This window comes from Scyliorhinus torazame, chromosome 9 (assembly GCF_047496885.1).
Source record: "Scyliorhinus torazame isolate Kashiwa2021f chromosome 9, sScyTor2.1, whole genome shotgun sequence".
Lineage (NCBI taxonomy): Eukaryota > Metazoa > Chordata > Chondrichthyes > Carcharhiniformes > Scyliorhinidae > Scyliorhinus > Scyliorhinus torazame.
This window is the reverse complement of record NC_092715.1, coordinates 263,030,415-263,052,395: the sequence shown is the minus strand read 5'-3', so window position 1 is coordinate 263,052,395 and position 21,981 is coordinate 263,030,415. Positions and strand designations below refer to the sequence as shown.

At 50.9% G+C, this 21,981-nt stretch overlaps 1 protein-coding gene across 2 annotated transcripts in view; it reads right to left on the bottom strand.

Annotated features, from left to right (window-relative positions):
* The window catches only part of tbc1d2 (TBC1 domain family, member 2), an 80,366-nt gene that overhangs the window by 24,051 nt on the left and 34,334 nt on the right, over window positions 1-21,981 (bottom strand). For both annotated transcript variants that reach the window (XM_072517364.1, XM_072517365.1), the window contains exons 3-6: window positions 10,741-10,876; window positions 8,275-8,414; window positions 3,959-4,158; window positions 1,390-1,770 (exon numbers count right to left, since the gene is read on the bottom strand). In XM_072517364.1, the coding sequence (XP_072373465.1) occupies window positions 1,390-1,770; window positions 3,959-4,158; window positions 8,275-8,414; window positions 10,741-10,876 (857 nt within the window). The remainder of the gene's footprint in view (window positions 1-1,389; window positions 1,771-3,958; window positions 4,159-8,274; window positions 8,415-10,740; window positions 10,877-21,981) is intronic.

Below are 21,981 nucleotides of genomic sequence, written 5' to 3'. Positions count from 1 at the left end.
AGTGGTGGGTTTGTGGAATTCATTGCCACAGAGGGTGGTGGAGGCCGGGACGTTGAGTGTCTTTAAGACAGAAGTTGATAAATTCTAGATTTTTCGAGGAATTAAGGGCTATGGAGAGAGAGCGGGTAAATGGAGTTGAAATCAGCCATGATTGAATGGTGGAGTGGACTCGATGGGCCGAATGGCCTTACTTCCGCTCCTATGTCTTATGGTCTTATGAATTTGAAGAAATGCAGCCGTAATTTCTTCAACAAAGAATGTGGGTTTCTTAAAAAGAAAGTATTTTTTAAGCCATCAGAGTAAGTATTGATACAGAATCTCCAGCCCTGGCCTCACTTTAGTTTAAACAGGTTCTTGTTGTTTTTCTCCAGCAAACTCACAACTTTCAAACTAAACTAAATTTTCTCTCAATAAACCCAGTGATTTGGATAGAGTGAAGTCCCCATTGGCATTCAGGTTTTAATTTGGCAAACAACAATAATCTGCATTTATGTAGTGCCTTTCACGGTATGCAGCGCTGATCCCGTGAGATCTCGCAGGGCGTAACAAGCCGGGTAAATCTCACGAGAGGCCTCTCATGAGATTGACCGGCCACGCCGCGACCTGCGTTGGGCGCGGCCACTAGATCGTGCCCTCCATCTCCACTCCTTTAGTGCATTCCTTAAAAACTACCTCTCTGACCAACCTTGTGGTCACCAGATCTCCTGGTGCATCTTGGTGTCAGATTTTGATGGATGATTGCTCCTGCGCAATGCTTTGCGACGTTTTATAACGTTAAATAGTCTGGAAATGAGAGATGGGCCTTTCAAGAGCAAAGAGACATTTCTGTGCACAAGGAGTGACAGAAGTTTGGAACTCTTCTGCCAACTATTCTAGATGTATCTATTGGGATCAAAGGCTCTGGGGAGAAAGCAGGATTATCATAGAATTTACAGTGCAGAAGGAGGCCAATCGGCCCATCGAGTCTGCACCAGCTCTTGGAAAGAGCACCCTACCCAAGGTCAACACCTCCACACCCTATCCCCATAACCCAGTAACCCCACCCAACACTAAGGGCAATTTTGGACACTCAGGGCAATTTAGCATGGCCAATCCACCTAACCTGCACATCTTTGGACTGTGGGAGGAAACCGGAGCACCCGGAGGAAACCCACGCAGACACGGGGAGGACGTGCAGACCCCGCACAGACAGTGACCCAAGCCGGAATCGAACCTGGGACCCTGGAGCTGTGAAGCAATTGTGCTATCCACAATGCTACCGTGCTGCCTTATTGAGGCTATTGAGTTGGATGATCAGCCATGATCGTGATGAATGGCGGAGCAGGCTCAAAGAGCTAAATGGCCTCCTACTGTTACACATGTAAGTTGTGATCAGCAATATCCAATTACCTTTAACTGTGTAATTCTCTCCTCCAGTTTACTCATGGCCTCTGCGGTGAGTTTATTGCAGTTTTCCGGTAGGGTGCTTTCATTGGCCATCTGCTCGGAGAGTTTCAGGATGACCTCCTGCTTGGCGTGGTTCTTCTCCATCAGCAGCTGAGCGTGCTGCTTCAACTCGTCGGTCAGGTCCATCTGCAGCCTCAGGCTCAGCTCCAGCTCCCGCTTCTCCTTCTCCAGCAGGCAGGCCTGGTTTTCCAGCTCCCCGATCTGCCTCACTTTGTGCCGCACCAGCTCCAAGCGGGTGCGCTCGTCGGAGGAGAGGTACGAGGTGCAAGCCCTCTTCTCCCGCTGTGCGGCCTCCAGAGCTCTGTGCAAGAGCCTGACCAATTCCTGCCACAGTAATCAGCAAACGTCAGCGGGCAAACTTTACTATTCTCTCCCCCCCCCCCCATTCTCTCCCACCCCCAAGAAAAACAGGGAAAGCAAATCTTGCAATCCCATCTCAAAAGGAGGAAAAAAACTAAACGAATTAAATTCTGGAGAGAGAGCAGAGCAGGTCAACCAGAATGATACCAGCAATAAGGAATGTTAGTTTATGGGGAAAGATTCGGAATTCGGAAATGACTGTTACTGGTCCGAATGGAGTTCCATTTTAAGGTATGGATGACCAGTTTGGAACAGTGCCAGTTATTTCCCAATTTCTGCTAGTTCGTCCTCCTGAATGAGGATCTCGAATCGACCTCCCTGGGTAAGAGGTCATTAGCCCCTCCCACCTGTAGTAACATCACTGGACTCCAAATCCAGAGGCCATGGCTTAAACCCTGGGGATACGGCAGCTGGTGGAAATTAAAGTAAATTAATAAAAATCTGGAATTGAAAGCTAGTCGCAGTAATGGTGACCATGACAATATCATTGGTTGTTGTAAAAATTCATCCGGTTCACTAATGTCCTTCAGGGAAAAAAATCTGCCTTCTTTACCCGGTCTGGCCTACATGTGATTCCAGACCCACAGCAATGTGGCTGGCTCTTAACTGCCCCCTGAAATAGCCGAGCAAGCCACTCAGTTCAGGGGCAGTTAGTGGTGGGTAACAAGTGCTGGCCTTGAATCCATACAAACCCTACAGTGCCATTCGGCCCATCGAGCCTGCACCGACCCTCTGAAAGAGCACCCTTCCTAGGCCCACCCTCCTGCCCCACCCTTATAACCTAACCTGTAATTCCCTGGAAACTAAGGAACAATTTTGGAATGGTCAATCCACCTAACCTGCACATCTTTGGACTGTGGGAGGAAACCGGAGCACCCGGAGGAAACCCACGCAGACACGGGGAGAAAGTGCAAACTCTGCACAGTCACCCAAGACTGGAATTGAATTTGGGTCCCTGGCGCTGTGAGGCAGCAGTGCTAACCACCGTGCCACCGTGCTGCCCTGCCGCACATTGCCGCTGATGCCCACCATGAAAGAATTTAAAAATGATAAGAATTATTCCAACAGGAACTTATGGCTACAATTGTACAAGGGGATGTGCCTTTCGTGACTTTATCACATCCTGAAGTGCATCAATCGCAGATGACCTGGTGAGTGGGGACGGTAGCCATTTCTTACAGGACAAAAGTAGCAATGGCAATGAAACCACAGCATGAGAAACATTCCTGTTCTGTCCTATGTGGCTGACAGCGGTCATTGCTCAGCGGTTAGCACTCTATCCCCTCTGAATCAGGAGATTGTGGGTTCGAGCTCCATTTGAGATTCTGGAGCAGCATCAAGGGGCTGCGTCACTGCCACAGACACTGTCCTTCAGACGAGACGTCAAACCGTGGCCCCATCGGCCTTCTCAGTCAGACGTCAAAGATCCCAGGGCAAATCATTCTGAAGAAGAATTGAGGTATTCGCCAGGCTGCCCTGAGTCCATATTTATGCCTTAACCAATATCACTGAAAGATAGGATACGGCTATTATCTCAGTATATGTTACGGGAACTTGCGGAGAGCAAATTGGCTCCTCATTCCCTATATTCCAAAGCCACTACATTTTAAACGTTGCCAGTAAAGTGATTTGGGGCGCTATATAAATTTAAGGTCATTTTTTTCAATATCCCTGAAGGACCTGACAAACCATCCAAAGTGAGTGGAGGGGGAAATTGCAGTGACAAAGGGAAAGGAAGGGGCAGTGGGACTAATTGAATTGCCCTTTTGATGCACGATCAATGACCACTAAAGCGAGGTTGTAGTCCAACTGAAGGCTTTAATAAGCTAGATGTTTCCCCCAGCAGCTCAGGTACAGAATGAAGGCTGCTGGGGCGGCATGGGCTCTTATACCCCGCCTAGCAGGGCGGAGCTACCATACATCTTGACCAATAGGAAGCATACAGTTTCTACCAATGGTGCTCCAGCATTACCAGGTACCGTAATACCTCTACTACCACACCTTTAAAGGGCATTGTCTCACTCAGCCAGGTGGCCACCTTCTATACTGTACCAGTCAATGATTCTACAACATCTGAGAAATACAATTCAGGTAGTTTTTCCTCCGATCTCAGTAACCTTGCTCCCATTCCGCGAGTTAACGATTGCCTTACCCTCTGTGCGTTAAGCTCACTGGTAAGTCCCAGGATGTCATTGTATAATCTGGCGGTTTTGTCGGGGGCAATCTCGACCTTCCCGGGGTCCCTCTCCAGAGTCAGCGCAGTGCTATTGTGTCGAATGGTCAGTGATTTCAAACTGCGTCTTGTAAACTTTCGACTTGGCGCCATCTCCCCTTCCTGCTGTGTGCCCCTAACTGTAAAAAAGAAGAACAGGCAAACACTAGATCATTACATATTGCTGTACGCACTGCAACGGCCATTTAACGCCTGGAGGGCCAATCAGTAAGATCACAGTTCCAATGCCTCGAGTGGCAAGTAAATTTAAAACCATCAACACTGGGCTGAACTCCATTTCAGAGGAAAATCAGGAGAAATCTCCCATATTTTTATAGCAGATGCCCCAGTAGATTTAGAGGATGATGCAAGCAGAGGCTATTCGGCCCACCGTACATATATTGATGTTTTGAAAGTGCTCCCTCACCCGTTGCCCTGCAGAGATTCTCCATTTCACAGGGCAGGACGGCGGCGCGGTGGTTAGCACTGCTGCCTCACGGCGCTGAGGTCCCAGGTTCGATCCCGGCCCCGGGTCACTGTCCGTGTGGAGTTTGCGCATTCTCCCTGTGTTTGCGTGGGTTTCACCCACAACCCAAAGATGTGCAGGGTAGGTGGATTGGCCACGCTAAATTGCCCCTTAATTGGAAAAAAGAATTGGGTACTCTAAATTTGTTTAAAAAAAAGAGATTCTCCATTTCACTTATTTATCCAAGTTCCCGAATGAAACTTATTGAATCTGCTTCCACCACCCTTTTTTAAAAATAAATTTACAGTGTCCAATTATTTTTTTTTCCCAATTAAGGGGCAACTTAGCGTGGCCAATCCACCTACCCTGCACATGTTTGGGTTGTGGGGGTGTGACCCACGCAGACACGGGGAGAACGTGCAAACTCCACACGGACAGTGAGGCACGGGCTGGGATTCAAACCCGGGTCCTCAGTACTGCAGTCCCAGTGCTAACCACTGTGCCACATGCCCCCATCTCCTTCCACCATCCTTTCAGTCAATACAATCCAGACAGGGATAGCTCGACTCGGAAAATTGTCTCTCCTCGTGTTTTCTATGGCTGGGTCCCAGGGCAAAGCGTCTAAGGCTCTTCAGGACAGCTCCCCGCAAAAGCCGAAGGAGCAAACACTCTTATCTCCGAGTCGGAACGTTGTGGGTTCAAACCCCGCCCTCCCCACCCAGGCTCACGAGCACAAAGTCCAGGCCGACACTCCAGGCGCAGTGCTGGATTTGAAATACTGATCTGCCCTTTCACGAGGACGTAAAAGACCTTGTGGCACTATTCGAAGAAGAACAGGGGAGTTCGCGCCAGGTGCCTAACTGACATTCATTCCCTCAATCAGCATTTAAAACAACTTTCGGGTGGGTGGTAGATCGCGCCCATTGTCATTCACCTTTTTTTGCGGGACCTTGCTGTGCGCAAATTGGTGGGCGCATTTCTACAATGCAACTGCGACCAGACTTCAGACGTTGTCAGGCACTTTGGGACGTCCCGAGGTCCCCGAAGGTGATAAGTAAATACAAGTCCTTCTTTTATTTTCCTCCCAATCTAACAAAAACTAGCCAACGCTTGAAAGGAGAAGGTTAAAGTCCTGCTTAACCTCAAGCAAGCGTTAACTGTGGCATAGAGTCACTAATTACTAACAAAATGGAACAAGGAGGAGCTAAAGAAAAAAAAAAATCAATATTTAATAGAGGCAGTGTTGAGGTTTTATTTTACACGTGGAATAACAGCATCTGATAATGGGCTTGCTTATTTCTGGAGTTCCATTTGCCATTTAGTAACTCAACAGGGCAGAACTCGAACATCAGTCTTAAGATGCAGATTGCCGGTGGAGGTTTTTTTTATATGCTTGGTAGTTTCCCCAAATATTTCAGAAAACATTTGAAGGTAGCCAGAACGTGACAAATCGATCTTTCTCAATGAAGTGCTGAGAGCCCATCTCAATCGTCTTCTCTTTCCAGCGTGGAGCAGATTTGTTTAGGCCGATATTTGACAAGTTGACCGTCGACTTGTTGTATTGTTACCGCATTGACCAGAATCAAGGGTGCCGAGCAGTGTAAAGATGCTGCGATCGCCAGGATTGTGAGATGCTATGCTCCTAGATTAAATCTACTCCCTCACCAAAAAGACCAACAAGACAGCAGGGTAGCACAGCGGTTAGCACTGTTGCTTCACAGCTCCAGCGTCCCAAGTTTGATTCTCGGCTTGGGTCACTGGCTGTGCGGAGTCTGCACCTTCTCCCCGTGTGTGCGTGGGTTTCCTCCGGGTGCTCCGGTTTCCTCCCACAGTCCAACCATATGCAGGTTAGGTAGATTGGCCATGCTAAATTGCCCCTTAGTGTCCAAAAGGTTAGTTGAGGTTACTGGATTACATTGATAGGGTGGAGGTGTGGGCTTGGGTCGGGTGCTCTTTCCAAGGGCCGGTGCAGACTCGATGGGCCGAATAGCCTCTTTCTGCACTGTAAATTCTATGAATACCTATGACTAGACCATCCCCCCCCCCCCCCCCCCCCCCCACACCCTCCCCCCCTGACTCAAATCCATAGAAACAGGCATCCACAGAACACTGCGAGTGAAAAATTCAAGCTCTTCTGTTCTCCGAAGAAAACCCAAGTGACGGTCTTGAAGTGACGTGGTCAATCCTCAAATCCACAATTGTGGGCCAGGATCTTACCGTCCCGACGTGGCATGTCTCTCCTACCCACCGGCCACCCCCCCCCCCCCCCCCCCCACCCCAACCCCACCAGCGGAGGGGCTCCAACATCCCAGAGGAATAAAATCACCGAGATTGGTTCGCCGGAAAGGATTGGCCGGCCATGATAAATTTCCCCTTAGTGTCCAGGGATGTGCAGGCCGGGGTACGGGATTACAGGGATAGGGCGGGATAGACGGGTGAGTGGACATGGGTAGCGTGCTCTTTCGAAGGGTTGGTGCGGACTCGATGGGATGAATGGCCTCCTTCTGCACTGTAGGGATTGTATGATCCTACGAAAGGATGATCAAATGAAGGAACTGCTGCAGGTGAAAACTGCAGCACGGCTGGGAAACGAGGAGACATCACTCCAGCAGAATAAAGGGAAATTGCAACAGGAACTGTGGAGGATGCAAGGCACATGGTCGGCCAAACAAGCCAGGGAGCTTCAAGCTCATGGTGCTCAGGAGGAAATGCCGAATTTCTCCCAGGCTCTGGCCCTCTCTCACATGGATCCTCACCTTCTCTCAGCGTGACCGGGGATCTCTCGTGATGGATAGGTGCTGAGCACTGTGATTAACCACCCAACCACTATAAAGACAAGCTTCCAGACTGGCTCAAGTGACGTCCAGTACTCTTCAACCCCATAACAGCAGCCGGGGGAATGTAAATTTATTGAATGAATAAATCAGGAATTAAAAGCTATTCTCATTGATGATTATCGTATTGTGGTACCCTCAATAACGACGCTTAGAGTGTAAACGGTAAAGAAGGCTTTAATAGACTAAGAACTATGCTAGAGCCGAGATGTATGCTGACTGCTGCACAGCCCACACGGCAGCCCCTTATATATGGCTCACAGATGGGCGGAGCCAGAGGCGGAGTCCCCAGGGTTCCAAGCCCGGTCTTAAAGGGGACATCACCTTACATGATGACAAGGCAGTAACCGTTCATCACACGTAAATTACCACAGTGTCGTAAATACCTCTCAGGGGAAGAAATTGGCTGTCTTTACCCAGTCTGAGCCCACACACCTCTCCAGACCCACAGCAGTATGGTTACTTCTTAATGGTCCACTGAAATGGTCCAACAAGGGACGGCACGGTGGAGCAGTGGTTAGCCCATCCCAAATTGCCAGACTTGGCCTCAGGACCTTCGAGGTCTAGCAGCAGTGACTCTCAAACAAATGATTCACTTTTAGCCCAGAGGTTAAGTGAATATTTGCTGCCTCAGTGCTGTACAAATCTGCTTCCGGGTGAAGTGTATTTTGACTGAATATATAGAAAACCACACCCGCAGTGATATGTTGTTCACGAGATAGTCCTTCCCAGGTAAATTCTTTCCAAAAAGGTGTGTCACATACCATCTACAGCCCATGGCGAACCCGTTATTAAAAAAGCAAATAAAGACAGATAAATCAATGAAACACAAATAATTGCATTCCTCTGTGTGGTAGGGAGAGGGGGAGGGGAAGCGGAGCTCAACCAGTTATGGAAATATAAAAGGATTCATTTTCGATTTTTTTTTGTCTGGAAGTGTGCGTGCGAGGCCCTACCTGTTGGATCTTCGCCTTTGGTCTGTGACAGGTCTTCAGGAGTCACGTTAGGTGCCTGATTGGTTTCCCCAAAGCATGTCCTACTTTCCCTTAATGCCCTGTTTCCAGAGAACGGAAAGACTGTTTTGGAACCAAAATTCCTGTTTTGGGGGAACGGAACACAAAACAAGCAACAACAAAGAAATGAAAACTCATGGAAGCGGCGATTAGCGTCAATGAACCTTTCAGTCAGCAAAGGACAGAGCAACACAGCCACTATCTAACAGACGCAGAGGATTAAGAATGCAGCATGACGTGAATCAGACCTTACAACCTATCAAAGATGCAAAGGTGCACCAGTCAAAAGTCCATTGGCTTCCCGCGGGATTGGTGGTCAGGGCTGGAAAGCCCCACCCCAAGTTTGAGTTCAGTGTCTTTCACCCAACTGAGTCTAAACCTGCTCAGGGATTTTCCACTTTAGACAGGAGTATGCAAAAAGGATAGTCACAGAATGACAGGACAGAAATAACTGGCCATTTGGCCCAACTGGTATATGTTCCACAAGCACTTCCTTCTTTATCACATTAGCATAACCTTCTATTCCTTCCTCCCTCAAGTGTTTATCTAGTTTCCCCTAGAATGTATCCATACTATTCACCACAACCACTCCCTATGGTAGCGGATTCCCCATTCTCTGGTAAAGACGTTTTTCCTGAACTCTACAGGATTTATTAGTGACAATAAGGGACCTACAACCTTGGGTCATGAGGGGTTGCGGGGGGGGGGGGGGGGGGGGGGAAGACAAGCACCAAATTTCCCACTCCAACACCTATTGCAGAACGGTAGCATAGTGGTTAACACTGTGGCTTCACAGCGCGAGGGTTAGATTCCTGTCTTGGGTCACTGTCTGTGTGGAGTCTACACGTTCTCCCCGTGTCTGTGTGGGTTTCCTCCTGGTGCTCCGGTTTCCTCCCACAAGTCCTGAGAGATGTGCTGTTAGGTAATTTGGACATTCTGAATTCTCCCTCTAGGTACTCGAACAGGCGCCGGAGTGTGGTGACTAGGGGCTTTTCACAGTAACTTCGTTGCAGTGTTAATGTAAGCCTACTTGTGACAATAAAGATTATTATTGCAGTAATATTTTCTTAAACATTCATATGTGTGCACATTAGGTCATAGTAGCGTATTGGTTATGTTGTAGGACTAGCGATCCAGTGACACTTCGTCAAATTTCATCACGGCAGGTGAGGAATTAGAATTCACACAAATTATGACTAGATTGTTGTTAAAAGCCCATCCTGGTTCGCAAACATCCTCTGGGGAAGGAAGTCTGCCATTCTCGACTGGTCTAGCCTAGTTCTATAATAATCTTTATTGTCACAAGTCTGCTTACATTAACACAACCAATGTGGCTGACTCTGAAATGCCGGAAAATGGCCGAGAGAGTCACTCAGTTGTCATGGTGATGGCTCACCGTCACCTTCTCCCAGGGCAATGAGGAAATGCCAGCATTGCCACATCTTGTGAACGCGGGAACAGCTCAACTGATTAACAACCCACCTCACACAGCTGACTAGCTGCCGGTGCTTGCTGGCACCTGGGCCTACTTGAGTAATGTAGTCAAGGGCCGTTGCAAATATTTGAACTGTAGGTTGCCGCTTGCAAGGGGGCAGGAGGACAGTGTCCATTTGAATAATAAAATCTCCAGTGGCAGTCAATGACATAAATATCCAGTGACATATCAGTTTATCTTACGAAGAGAGATTGAGCAGTTTGGGCCGATACTCTCTAGAATTTAGATGAATGAGGGGAGATCAAACTGAGCTATACAAGATGATAAAAGGTATGGATAAAGGTATGGATAAACATGGATCGACATGTTGCTGATGCTTCCACTTGTGGGGCATTCGTGAACGAGAGGTCGCAGTTTAAGGATAAGAGGTAGCAAATTTAAGACGGAGTTGAGGAGAAACTACTCCCAGAGGGTTGTGAATCTGTGGAATTCGCTACCCCAGAGTGTGGTGCATGCTGGGACAGTGAGTACATTTAAGGAGGAGTTAGACCGATTTTTGATTGGTAGTGGGTCGAAGGGTTATGGAGAACGGGCAGGACGGTGGAGTTGAGGCCAGGCTGAGATCAGCCATGATCACATTGAACGGTGGAGCGGGCTCGAGAGGCTAAATTGCCGACTCCTGCTCCTAGGTCATGTGTTCTAAGAAAAAAATATTCGGTCTGATTCCACCTTCCAGCTCTTGGGCTGTAGCCCTGGAGATAACAGCACCTCAAGCACAAATCTGGTGTTCTTGATTAATAAGGGGATTTCTGGATTAATAAGTGGATCACGGGTTACGGGGAGAAGGGACGAGGAACATATCTCCCATGATCGAATGATGGAGCAGACTGGATGGGCTGAATGGCCTAATTCTGCCGCCTTCCCCCCCCCCCCCCCCCCACCATGTGAAAAGCAGAATGACAGCAAACACTTACTGGATTTCCGTCCCCAGGTGCTTGAAAGAGATGTTGTGCAGAGTGGTTGGCTGCAGTGTGACTGGTACAGAAGCTGCCTCCGCTCCCACGTGGTCAGTGGGCGTCTTCACGGGATCCAAGAATTCATCCGTTCCCTCTGAGGAAAGTGAGAAGGTTTCGTCCCCCTCGTTAAAAATGTGCGAACGTGACCGAGCGGCTTACCAGCGGCGGTGGCCGTGTCCAACGCACGCTTGCCGAAACGCTGCTTCCGCCTGCCACTTTCGCAAGCAAGGTTTTCCACAATGTTCCACCACCCAAATCACACCACGGACCACGACATGAGTTTTAAATCTATGAGCAATAACTGCATTATCTCCTTAAAATCAATGTGTAACCCGTGACCCAACCTTTGTTCATGCACCCTCACGAGGAGCAACGTTACCTGGGAATACACAGGAGAGAAAAAGGCCTTTCGGCCCAGCCAGTCCATACTGGTGTTGATGCTCCACTGGAGCCGCCTCCCATCTCTTCTCATCTACATCTATATCGTGACCCATTATTCCCTTCGCCCTCACACGATTTTCTAGTTTCCCCTGAAATGTATCTATAGTATGTGCTTAACCACTTCCTGTGGTGGCGAATTCCGCAGTCTCAGGGTAAAGGAGTTCCCCCTGAATTCCAGCCTGCAAGTTTATTCATGTCCTCCTGGAATTTGTTACAGACCTCCTTAGCATTGACGATCTTCTCCAATTTGGTGGTCATTCCTAAATTTAGAAATGTCCCAGACGCTTGTGAGGTGGTGGGGAGGCTGGGTGGACACGACTGTTTAAAAAAAAAATTTCAAGTACCCAATTATTTTTTTCCCAATTAAGGGGCAATTTAGCGTGGCCCATCCCCCTACCCTGCACATCTTTGGGTTGCGGGGGCGAGACCCACGCAGACACGGGGAGAATGTGCAAACTCCACACGGACAGTGACCCGGGGCCGGGTTCAAACCCGGGTCCTCGGGGCCGTGAGGCATCAGTGCTAACCCACTGCGCCACCAGACACAACTATTAGGGTCGCTGTAGGAACGGAGTCATTCCAATGGGTAGGCTGATACCCAATGCAAAACATTTTTAAATCTTGCATTTATATGGCACCTTTCACAGATGAATTATTGCATCGTATTTACAACCCAGAAACAGGCCATTCAATCCAACAACACCGCAGTAACTCACCAAGGCTCCTTCGGCAGCATCTTCCAAACCCACGACCACTACCATCTAGAAGGACAAGAGCAGCGGATACCTGGGAACCCCACCACCTGGAGGTTCCCCTCCAAGTCACTCACCACCCTGACTTGGAAATATATCGGCCGCTCCTTCACTGTCACTGGGTCAAAATCCTGGAACTCCCTCCCTAACAGCACTGCGGGTGTACCTATTCTTCAAGGACTGCAGCGGGTCAAGAAGGCAGCTCATCACTACCTACTGAAGGGCAACGAGAGATGGGCAATAAATGCTGGCCTAACCAGCGACGCCCACATCCCGGAAATGAATAAAAACAAACCTCCCTGGCAGTGTTTAGGCCGCACACAAGCTCACATTTGAAGTGCAGTCACTGTTGTCACGAGCGAAACGCGGCAGCCATTTTGCACACTGTAAGATCCCATGAGCAGAAACATGACGGTGATCACTGATGATCTGGTTTTAGTGATGTTGGTTTGAGGGAGAGCTATTGGCCCCAGGTCGCCAGGTAAAGCTCCCCAGCACTGGTGACCATGGGATCTTTTGCGTCCACCTGAGGGAACAGACAGGGCTTCGGTTTAACGGCTCATCTAAAAGATGGCACCTCTGGGAGTGCAGCGCCCCCTCAGTACCACACTGGGAGTGTCAGATTAGATCTTGAGGTCACAGATACGAAATGGATCTTAAACGAAATGAAAAAATGATAATCGCTTATTGTCACGAGTAGGCTTCAAATGAAGTTACTGTGAAAAGCCCCTAGTTCCCACATTCCGGCGCCTGTTCGGGGAGGCTGGTACGGGAATTGAACCATGTTGCTGGCCTGTCTTGGTCTGCTTTAAAAGCCAGCGATTTACCCCTGTGCTAAACCAGCCCCAACCGACAACTTCTGACTCAGAGGCAAGAATGTTACCCAGAGAGCGAAGGCTGTACGGTATTGATGCGAAGAAGATATCCGGCATTAAAATACAAAAATGCAAGTTATAAAAAGTAAAGACAATCTAGTTTGATTTTGTGATACATTAATACACTTTGCACCAATGTTAGCGTTGAACAGATTCTACAGACTCACTTACCAGGGGCGGGATTTTCCGTAATCGGCGCGATGTCCGCCGACCGGCGCCAAAAACGGCGCGAATCAGTCGGGCATCCTGCCGCCCCAAAGGTGCGGAATTCTCCACATCTTGAGGGGCCGAGCCCTCACCTTAGGGGGCTAGGCCTGCGCCGGACTGATTTCCGCCCCGCCAGCAGGCAGGAAAGGCTTTTGGTGCCCCGCCAGCCGGCGCGGAAATGACTTTGCCGGGCGGCGCATGTGCGGGAGTGTCAGCAGCCGCTCACGGCATCCCCGCGCATGCGCAGTGGAGGGGGTCTCTTCCGCTTCCGCCGTAGTGGAGACCATGGCGAAGGCGGAAGGAAAAGAGTGCCCCCACGGCACAGGCCCGCCCGCGGGCCAGGCCACCGTGGGGGCACCCCCCGGGGCCAGATCGCCCCACGCCCCGCCCAGGACCCCGGAGCCCGCCCGCGCCGCCTTGTCCCGCCGTCCCAAAGGTGGTTCAATCCACGCTGGTTGGCGTGGGTTGACAGCGGCGGGACTTCGGCCCATCGCGGACCAGAGAATCGCCAGGGGATTCCCGCCGACCGGCGCGATTCCCGCCCCCGCCGAATCACCGGTGGCGGAGAATTCGCGACACGGCGGGGGCGGAATTCACGCCGGCCCCTGGCGATTCTCCGACCCGGTGGGGGCGCGGGGAATCGCACCCCAGGTGTCCAAACGTTTTTATTTATTTATTTATTTTATTATAAATTTAGAATACCCAATTTATTTTTTCCAATTAAGGGGCAAATTAGTGTGGCCAATCCACCTACCCTGCACATCTTTGGGCTGTGGGGGTGAAACCCACGCAAACACGGAGAGAATGTGCAAACTCCACACGGACAGTGACCCAGCGCCGGGATCGAACCTAGGACCTCGGCGCCGTGAGTCATTAATGCTAACCACTTCGCCGCCGTGCTGCCCTCAAACGTATTTATAATAATAATCTTTATCAGTGTCACAAGTAGGCTTACATTGACACTGCAATGAAGTTACTGTGAAAAGCCCCTAGTCGCCACACTCCGGCGCCTGTTCAGGTACACTGAGGAAGAATTCAGAATGTCCAAGCACGTCTTTCGGGACTTGTAGGAGGAAACTGGAGCAGTTGGATGAAACCCACACAGGCACCCTGGGCGAAATTCTCCGGAAACGGCGCGATGTCCGCCGACTGGCGCCCAAAACGGCACAAATCAGACGGGCATCGCGCCGCCCCAAAGGTGCGGAATGCAGAGAGCCCTAACCATAAGGGGCTAGGTTGGCGGCGGACGAATTTCCGCCCCGCCAGCTGTCGGAAACGGCCTTTGGTGCCCCGCCAGCTGGCGCGGAAATGACATCTCCGGGCAGCGCATGCGCGGGAGTGTCAGCGGCCGCTCACGGCATCCCCGCGCATGCGCAGTGGAGGGAGTCTCTTCCGCCTCCGCCATGGTGGAGACCGTGGCGAAGGCGGAAGGGAAAGAGTGTCCCCACGGCACAGGCCCGCCCGCGGATTGGTGGGCACCGATCGCGGGCCAGGCCACCATGGGGGCACCCCCCGGGGCCAGATCGCCCCCCCCCAGGACCCCGGAGCCCGCCCGCGCCGCCTTGTCCCACCGGTAAGGTAGGTGGTTTAATCTACGCCGGCGGGACAGGCATTTTAGCGGCGGGACTTCGGCCCATCCGGGCCGGAGAATCGCGGGGGGGTGGCCCGCCAACCGGCGCGGCGCGATTCCCGCCCCCGCCGAATCACCGGTGCCGGAGACTTCGGCAACCGGCGGGGGCGGGATTCACGCCAGCCCCCGGCGATTCTCCGACCCGGCGGGGGGGTCGGAGAATCTCGCCCCCTATTCCCGTAACCCGATAACGTCACCTAACCTGCTCATCTTTGGACACTAAAGGGCAATTTAGCACGGCCAATCCACCTAACCTGCACATCTTTGGACTGTGGGAGGAAACCGGAACACCCGGAGGAAACCCACGTGCAGACTCCACCCAGACAGTCACCCAAGGCTAGAATTGAACCCGGGTCCCTGGTGCTGTGAGGCAGCAGTGCTAACCACTGTGTCACCATGCTGCCCCTCCACTACTGAAGCACGGTGATTACCATGTGAACCATCCATAAGATGCACTGCAGCAACTCACCAAGGCTCCTTCAACAGCATCTCCCGCACCCATAACCTTTGCCACCGAGAAGGACAAGGGCAGCAGATGCATGGGAACACCACCACCTGCAAGTTCATCTCCAAACCACACGCCATCCTGACTTGGAAATATATCACCGTTCCTCCACGGTCACTGAGTTAGAATTCTTCCCTAACAGCGCTGTGGATATACCTACACCTCACGGATTGCAGCGGTTCAAGAAGGCAGCTCACCACCCCCTTCCCAAGGGCAATTAGGGATGGGCAATAGATGTTGGCCTTAGCAGTAGTGGTCACTTGCCAAGAACGAATAAAATAAAATTATGGTAAATCTCCTCTGCCGCCTCAGTAAGGTCTGACAACATTCCTAAATATTGGTGCCTCTTTTTGGCCACAATACCCCTGCAGAGGCCCAACTTGTGTTCTATAAACAGCATTTTTTGTACTGTAAGCTGCTGTATATAGATCACAAGATGCTGTATACTTTTCAGTAGTGCAGGAAACAGAAAAACAATCATTAACTTATCTATCTAAGTTATTCTTTCCGCAAGTACATTTCCTGGCAGCAGACAAACCCCCCTGTGGTCCGTCCTGCCTAATTCTTACTTCCTGCTGGCTTCTGAAGGGAGGCTAGATTGAAACAATGTCGATAAATTTCCCAAACCCTTTGGAGCTTGATCAAAAATAAATAGAAATTCAAGCGTTTATCTCAAACCAAAATAGAGCTGCCAATCCAGAACATACCTAGAGGCACAGACAGTACATCTCAGGGGCCTCTCACTGGGATGTCAAACTGAAGACACACTTGTCAACTGAACGCAAACCGCTTTTAGCTGAAGGTTGTGTGCGTCAGCGCAAGTCTCATCCACGGTGGGTTCACTGCTGGGTGGCGGCGACATGTAGGACGGTGTTGCGCATTGGGTTGCTCCCGCCAGAGTTATAGGCCCTTTTCATTCGTTTTTTTGTGCGGGGAAAAGTGCGTGAAAAGTTGTCCCTGTCGAGAGTAGTTGGTGGAGGAAGAACCCTGCGGAAAAATCAGGGAGCAAGGATTTGAGCGCCGGTCCGCCAGGAGATTCAAGCACAACAAAGGGTGCGTGGGCAGGGACGATGGCAGAGGTGAGTGAGCCAGGAAGGGCGCCTGTATCACGGCGGATACATTGACCGGGGTGATGGCGGGGGAGTTTGAACGGCCATTCAATTGAGAGGAGAGGCAAGGGAGGGAGATGCTGGAGTCCCTCGAGCATTCGGTGAAGGACTTGATGGCCCCGATAAGGTAGCCGTTCTGAAGAATATCAGACACAGTGCGGGAGCAGGGCGAGGCATTGAAAGGGGTGGAGGAGGCTCTGTAGAAGCATACACTGAAAGATCCAAATACTTTGTCCAGGCGAATTGCAGCGGATCAGCCTACCCATTGGAATGGCTCCTGCCTGAGCACGATGGGGGTGGGGGAAAACTTTCAACCTCCTGCAAAGTCTGGTGCAAGCAGAAAAACCAGACTCAAAAACTTATGGTGAAATGGTGGAGATATTGCAGGGCCACGTCTCACTTAAACATTTGGTCATCGCTGAGAGGTTGAGGTTCCATAAATAGAACCAACAAGATGGTGAATCAGTCACACAATTCACAGCTACTTTGAAGAAATTAGCTGAATTCTGAGAATTTGGAGATGTTGTGGACGACACCATTAGAGACAGACTGGTGTGTGGGCTGAGAGGTGAAGGAGAGCATACACTTTTATACGCCGCCTGCTGTTATCCCAAAAAGGCTGTTAACAGAAAGCAACTTAGCCTAAAGAAGGCTTTAGAAGTCGCGATCTCTATGGAATTAGCAGCTAAGGAAGTGCAACAATTAAGCTCGAGCACTAGAATCCCAAAATGTCGGCTGAGACCTGAACACGGACACGGGTTCGGAATTGCCATCGATGTGCAAAAACTGGGCACACAGCAACTGATGGCTGGAGTAAAGGTGCAAAAGTTGCGGTAAAAAGGGGCACACTGAATCTGCATGTTGGAGAAAGAAACAGCAAGTTTCAAAGAAGAAATAGCAAGAACCAAATACATCAAATAAAAATCAAATGGTGTGAAAAAGGATGTACTGGCCAGTGCGGACTCAACAAGCCGTTACTGGATCACTCCTTTACTGGACAGGCAACTGGTGAAAATGGAGGTGGACACTGGAGCAGCGGTTTCATTGGTTCCAGAGATTGTTTCCCAAGAGAAACTACGACATATTGCCTTAAAATCCTCAAAGATAATGCTAAAAATCTATACAGGGGAAGTAGTTGAGGGGTTGTATTGATGTAAATGTGTAATTAAATGGACAGACGGCAGACTTGCCCTGGCACGTCATTAAGGGTAACTATTCATCCCTAAAGGGGAGAACCTGGCTGAAGAGAATCGGGTTAAACTGGGCCGAGGTGAACCTCATGTCAGAGTGCGATACAGGCCCAAGCAAAAGTCTAAAGGACAGAAAGTAGCAGCTGCTGAAACATTTCTAAAAACAGCCGTAGTTCAGGCTCAGACGGGCAATGCTGGGAGCAAGGTGACAAACGCTCCACATACTGTAACAAATGTGGGTCAGGATCGAGAAACAAAGGGTGACGAGCTAACGGAAGATGCATATGAATGCTTTGACAAAAATGTAGTATGTTTGATGAAGTATATGCAGATTAACATCAATAGTCCCTTGCTATTTCACTCTGTACAGCAGCATCTGAAGTCCAATGAACACACTAGCAGCAAGAACAATTACCGTAATCTGATTTTTCTTAACAAACCAACCCGAAAGGCTAAATTTGACATGTTCTTAAAGAACGAGAACCCTTTTGGAAATCCTCAGGAGCAACAGCTTCAACTGGAGAGGTTAGAGGTTGTATTCCAGAAACAAGAGCCAAAACGTGAGGGTGAATGCGGCGAGAATGAAGACTCGAGGGGAGAGACGCAGGGTCTGACAGAGGCCCCGCCACAATCTGGAGAAGGCAGAGAAGCAGGTAAAGGAGGCACTGGCATGCAGGCTGGAAGGACAGAGGTTGGCAACAGAAAAACAGATCGCAGCCTGGGGCAAGAACCAAAGAGGCTGAAAACAGAGCTTGAGCGAAGTCAGAGAACTCCACCATCCGCAGAACGCCAGCTTCCATCTCACTCCAACTAAGATTCATCCCGGGTGTACCTCGCTCAGCAGAGCGAATGGAAGCTCACGGTGTCTGAAGTGAAAGCTCTGGCAAAGCAGCTGAATCAGGCTTTGCAGCGTGAGAACAGGGCTAAACACTGTGGGAGCTATTCCCCCCACCCCCCACGCCGGGTGGGAGAATTGCCAGGGTGCTGCGCGAATCATGCCACGCCGCCCCGACCCCCGCACGTGATTCTCCCACCCCCCACCCCCCCGGAAACCAGCGGTGCGCGATTCGAACCGGGCCGCTCGGAGAACCGGTGAGCGGCGATTCTCCACCCCTGGTTGCTGCCGGCGGGAACTCTGCGGGAACGCTGGGGGGGGGGGGGGGGGGCGGCCTGTGGGGGGGGGGGGGGGGGGTTCCTTCACCGGGGTGGCCTCCGATGGGGTCTGGCCCGCGATCGGGGCCCACCGATCGGCGGGCTGGCCTCTCCCCCCCCGGGCCTACCTCCTTCCGCGTGCGGCCCCATGTTGGTGAGAGGCTGGCGTGCGTAAGACGTTCCCCGCGCATGCGCAGGATGGCGCGGCCCAACTGCACATACGCAGGATTGGGCTGCCCCAACTGCACATGTGCGGGTTGGCGCGGCGCCAAATGGGGCTGGAGCGGCGTGAACTGCTCCAACGCCGTGCTGACCCCCTGTGGGGGCCAGAATAGGTCGTTCCCGGACCCTGTTCGCGCCGTCGAGAAATCGGCGGCGTTCACGACGGCGCGAACACTTGGCCTCCATATCGGAGAATCACCCCCTGTGTTTTGCAGAAAGATCAGGAAATATTGGCAAGGAACTTGTGAGAAGTGAATACCTGCCATCGTGTTAGCATGGACAGGATCAGTGTCCTACACAGTTCAAACCCAGGATGATGTAATGTACTGAAGACGCACTAGAACAAGGGGCGGGATTCTCTGACCCCCTGCCGGGTCGGAGAATCGCTGGGGGGCGGCACGAATCCCGCCGCCGCTGGTTGCCGAATTCTCTGGTGCCGGGGTTTTGGCGGGGGCGGCTATCGCGCCGCGCCGGTCGGTGGGCGCTGGCAGCGGCCCCACCGGCGATTCTCCGGCCCGCAATCGCGGGGGGATCTGGCCCCAGGGGTTGCCCCCACGGTGGCCTGGCCCGCGATCAGGGGCCCACCGATACGCGGGCGGGCCTGTGCCGTGGGGCACCCTTTCCCTCCGTACCGGCTGCTGTCAACCTCCGCCATGGCCGTTGCGGAGAAGAACCCCCCTGCGCATGCGGGTGGGTCGCGGGCGGGTGTCGGGAGGGTCACGGAGCCGTCCGTCACGGTGCTCCCCGATTGTGAAAATCCACGTGCAACAGCCGCAGCAGCTGGTTTTTAACTATGCCGGTTGCAAGCGGCCTTCAAAATGGCCACGAACCTATAAAACAGTTTGGCCGCACTGCGCATGCGCAAAACTATACGCATGTGCACCGATGATCGGGCACGCATGCACAGTGCGGCCAAATTTTTTTATGTGTTCGTGGCCTTTTGTTTTACAAGTTCGGGGGGGGCCAAAGGGACCCAAAACCATTTCCTCCATTTTTGTCAGCAAACAAACAAGGTAAGAGAAAATGGTGGATCGCGAATGTCAGCTGGCGAGGTTCGCAAAGGTCGGCCAGGTTGGGTCCCGAAGGTTGGCTGGTTGGTAAAAATGGGTCCCCGGAAAAAAATTTTGAAAAACACTGCTCTACTCCCTCAAATTGTCGGCTCATCCTTGACTTCGTCAAATGCGCCCTGCGCATCACATTCAACTGGATCAGCCCCAGCCTCACGAATGAGGTTGAGGCATTCACCCTCCGCAGCACCTCACACCACAGCCCCCCCCCCCCCCCCCTCCAGCACCATCCCCAAATCCTCCTCCCACTTGACATTAACCCTCTCCAGAGATACCATATCAAAGAACAAAGAACAAAGAAATGTACAGCACAGGAACAGGCCCTTCAGCCCTCCAAGCCCGTGCCGACCATGCTGCCCGACTAAACTACAATCTTCTACACTTCCTGGGTCCATATCCCTCTATTCCCATCCTATTCATGTATTTGTCAAGATGCCCCTTAAATGTCACTATCGTCTCTGCTTCCACCACCTCCTCCGGTAGCGAGTTCCAGGCACCCACGACCCTCTGTGTAAAAAACTTGCCTCGTACATCTACTCAAAACCTTGCCCCTCTCACCTTAAACCTATGCCCCCTAGTAATTGACCCCTCTATCCTGGGGAAAAGCCTCTGACTATCCACTCTGTCTATGCCCTTCATAATTTTGTATACCTCTATCAGGTCTCCCCTCAACCTCCTTCGTTCCAGTGAGAACAAACCGAGTTTATTCAACCGCTCCTCATAGCTAATGCCCTCCATGCCAGGCAACATTCTGGTAAATCTCTTCTGCACCCTCTCCAGAGAAACCACATCCTCCTCCAAAATCCACTCATGAATCACCGAAACCTCACATCCATCCTGCCCGGCTCAAAAAAGTAGAGGAAAGTGTTGTATATTCAGCTTCGTTCCTAGTTGAAACAAGGTGACTTTAAGAGTTTGATTATGTGATGTGAATATACATTGGCAGTTTGGGGCAGGATGAAGAGTCAGTCTATCTTTACACCCTGTTGAGTAAACATGATTCCAATAAAGCTGTTGTTTATTTGTACTTTCATAGACTGCAGGCCCACCCTTTAAAAATACCGCATCCTGCTTTTAGTGGAAGACTTTGCTGTAGTGCTAGAGGATCTTGTTTGCAGGTTAAATAGACACTGCACTGTTTGCTGTTTTTTAAAATAAATTTAGAGTACCCAATTATTTTTTTCCTCAATTAAGGGGTAATTTAGCGTGGCCAATCCACCTACCCTGCACATCTTTGGGTTGTGGGGGTGAGACCCATGCAGACACGGGGAGAATGTGCAAACTCCACATGGACGGTGACCCAGAGCCGGGATCGAACCCGGGTCCTCTGCGTCGTGAGGCAGCAGTGCTAAACACTGCTGCCCTTGGACTGTTTGCAGTGGTGAGCTGTTTACGAACAGTGTACCCGCTGAGTAAATGGATTTTATCTGCCACAGGTTAGACAGTTTGCTGCGAGTCTTACTGAGGGTCCCACCCCCATCTCCAGCTCACTAGTCAACAGGCTGCAACCCATCGGCCAACAGTGATGTCAATACTCACTTTGTTCACTAAACTGTTGTTAGACACACGACCCTGTGCATCATCCCGAATCAAGGGACTGCCAGCGATGTTAACACTGTGTGGGTGAGGGTGGCACCGACATGAATAAGCGCCTTGCATGTTAAGACAAGCGAGTCCTACCCAAACACGGTTCAAATGAGTGTGGCGCCTGCTGTGGTTCAGTGGGTAGCACTCGCGAGCCTGAGGATTGTGGGTTCAAGTCCAGCTGTGCAGACTTTTTTTTAGGAATATTTTTATTCAAATTTTTACATATTTTCAACAAACCCCCCCTTACAGAAAAAAGAAAAACAAAGAACACTTAAATAAACATCTTACAACTACATCACGACTTCCCCCCAATATACAAAACCCCCATTAAGCAATAATAAACACAGTAGAAAACACAAAGTACACCCCCCCCCTCTGGGTTGCTGCTGCTGACCACCTCCTAACGCTCCGCTAGAAAGTCTAGGAACGGTTGTCACCGCCTGAAGAACCCTTGCACAGACC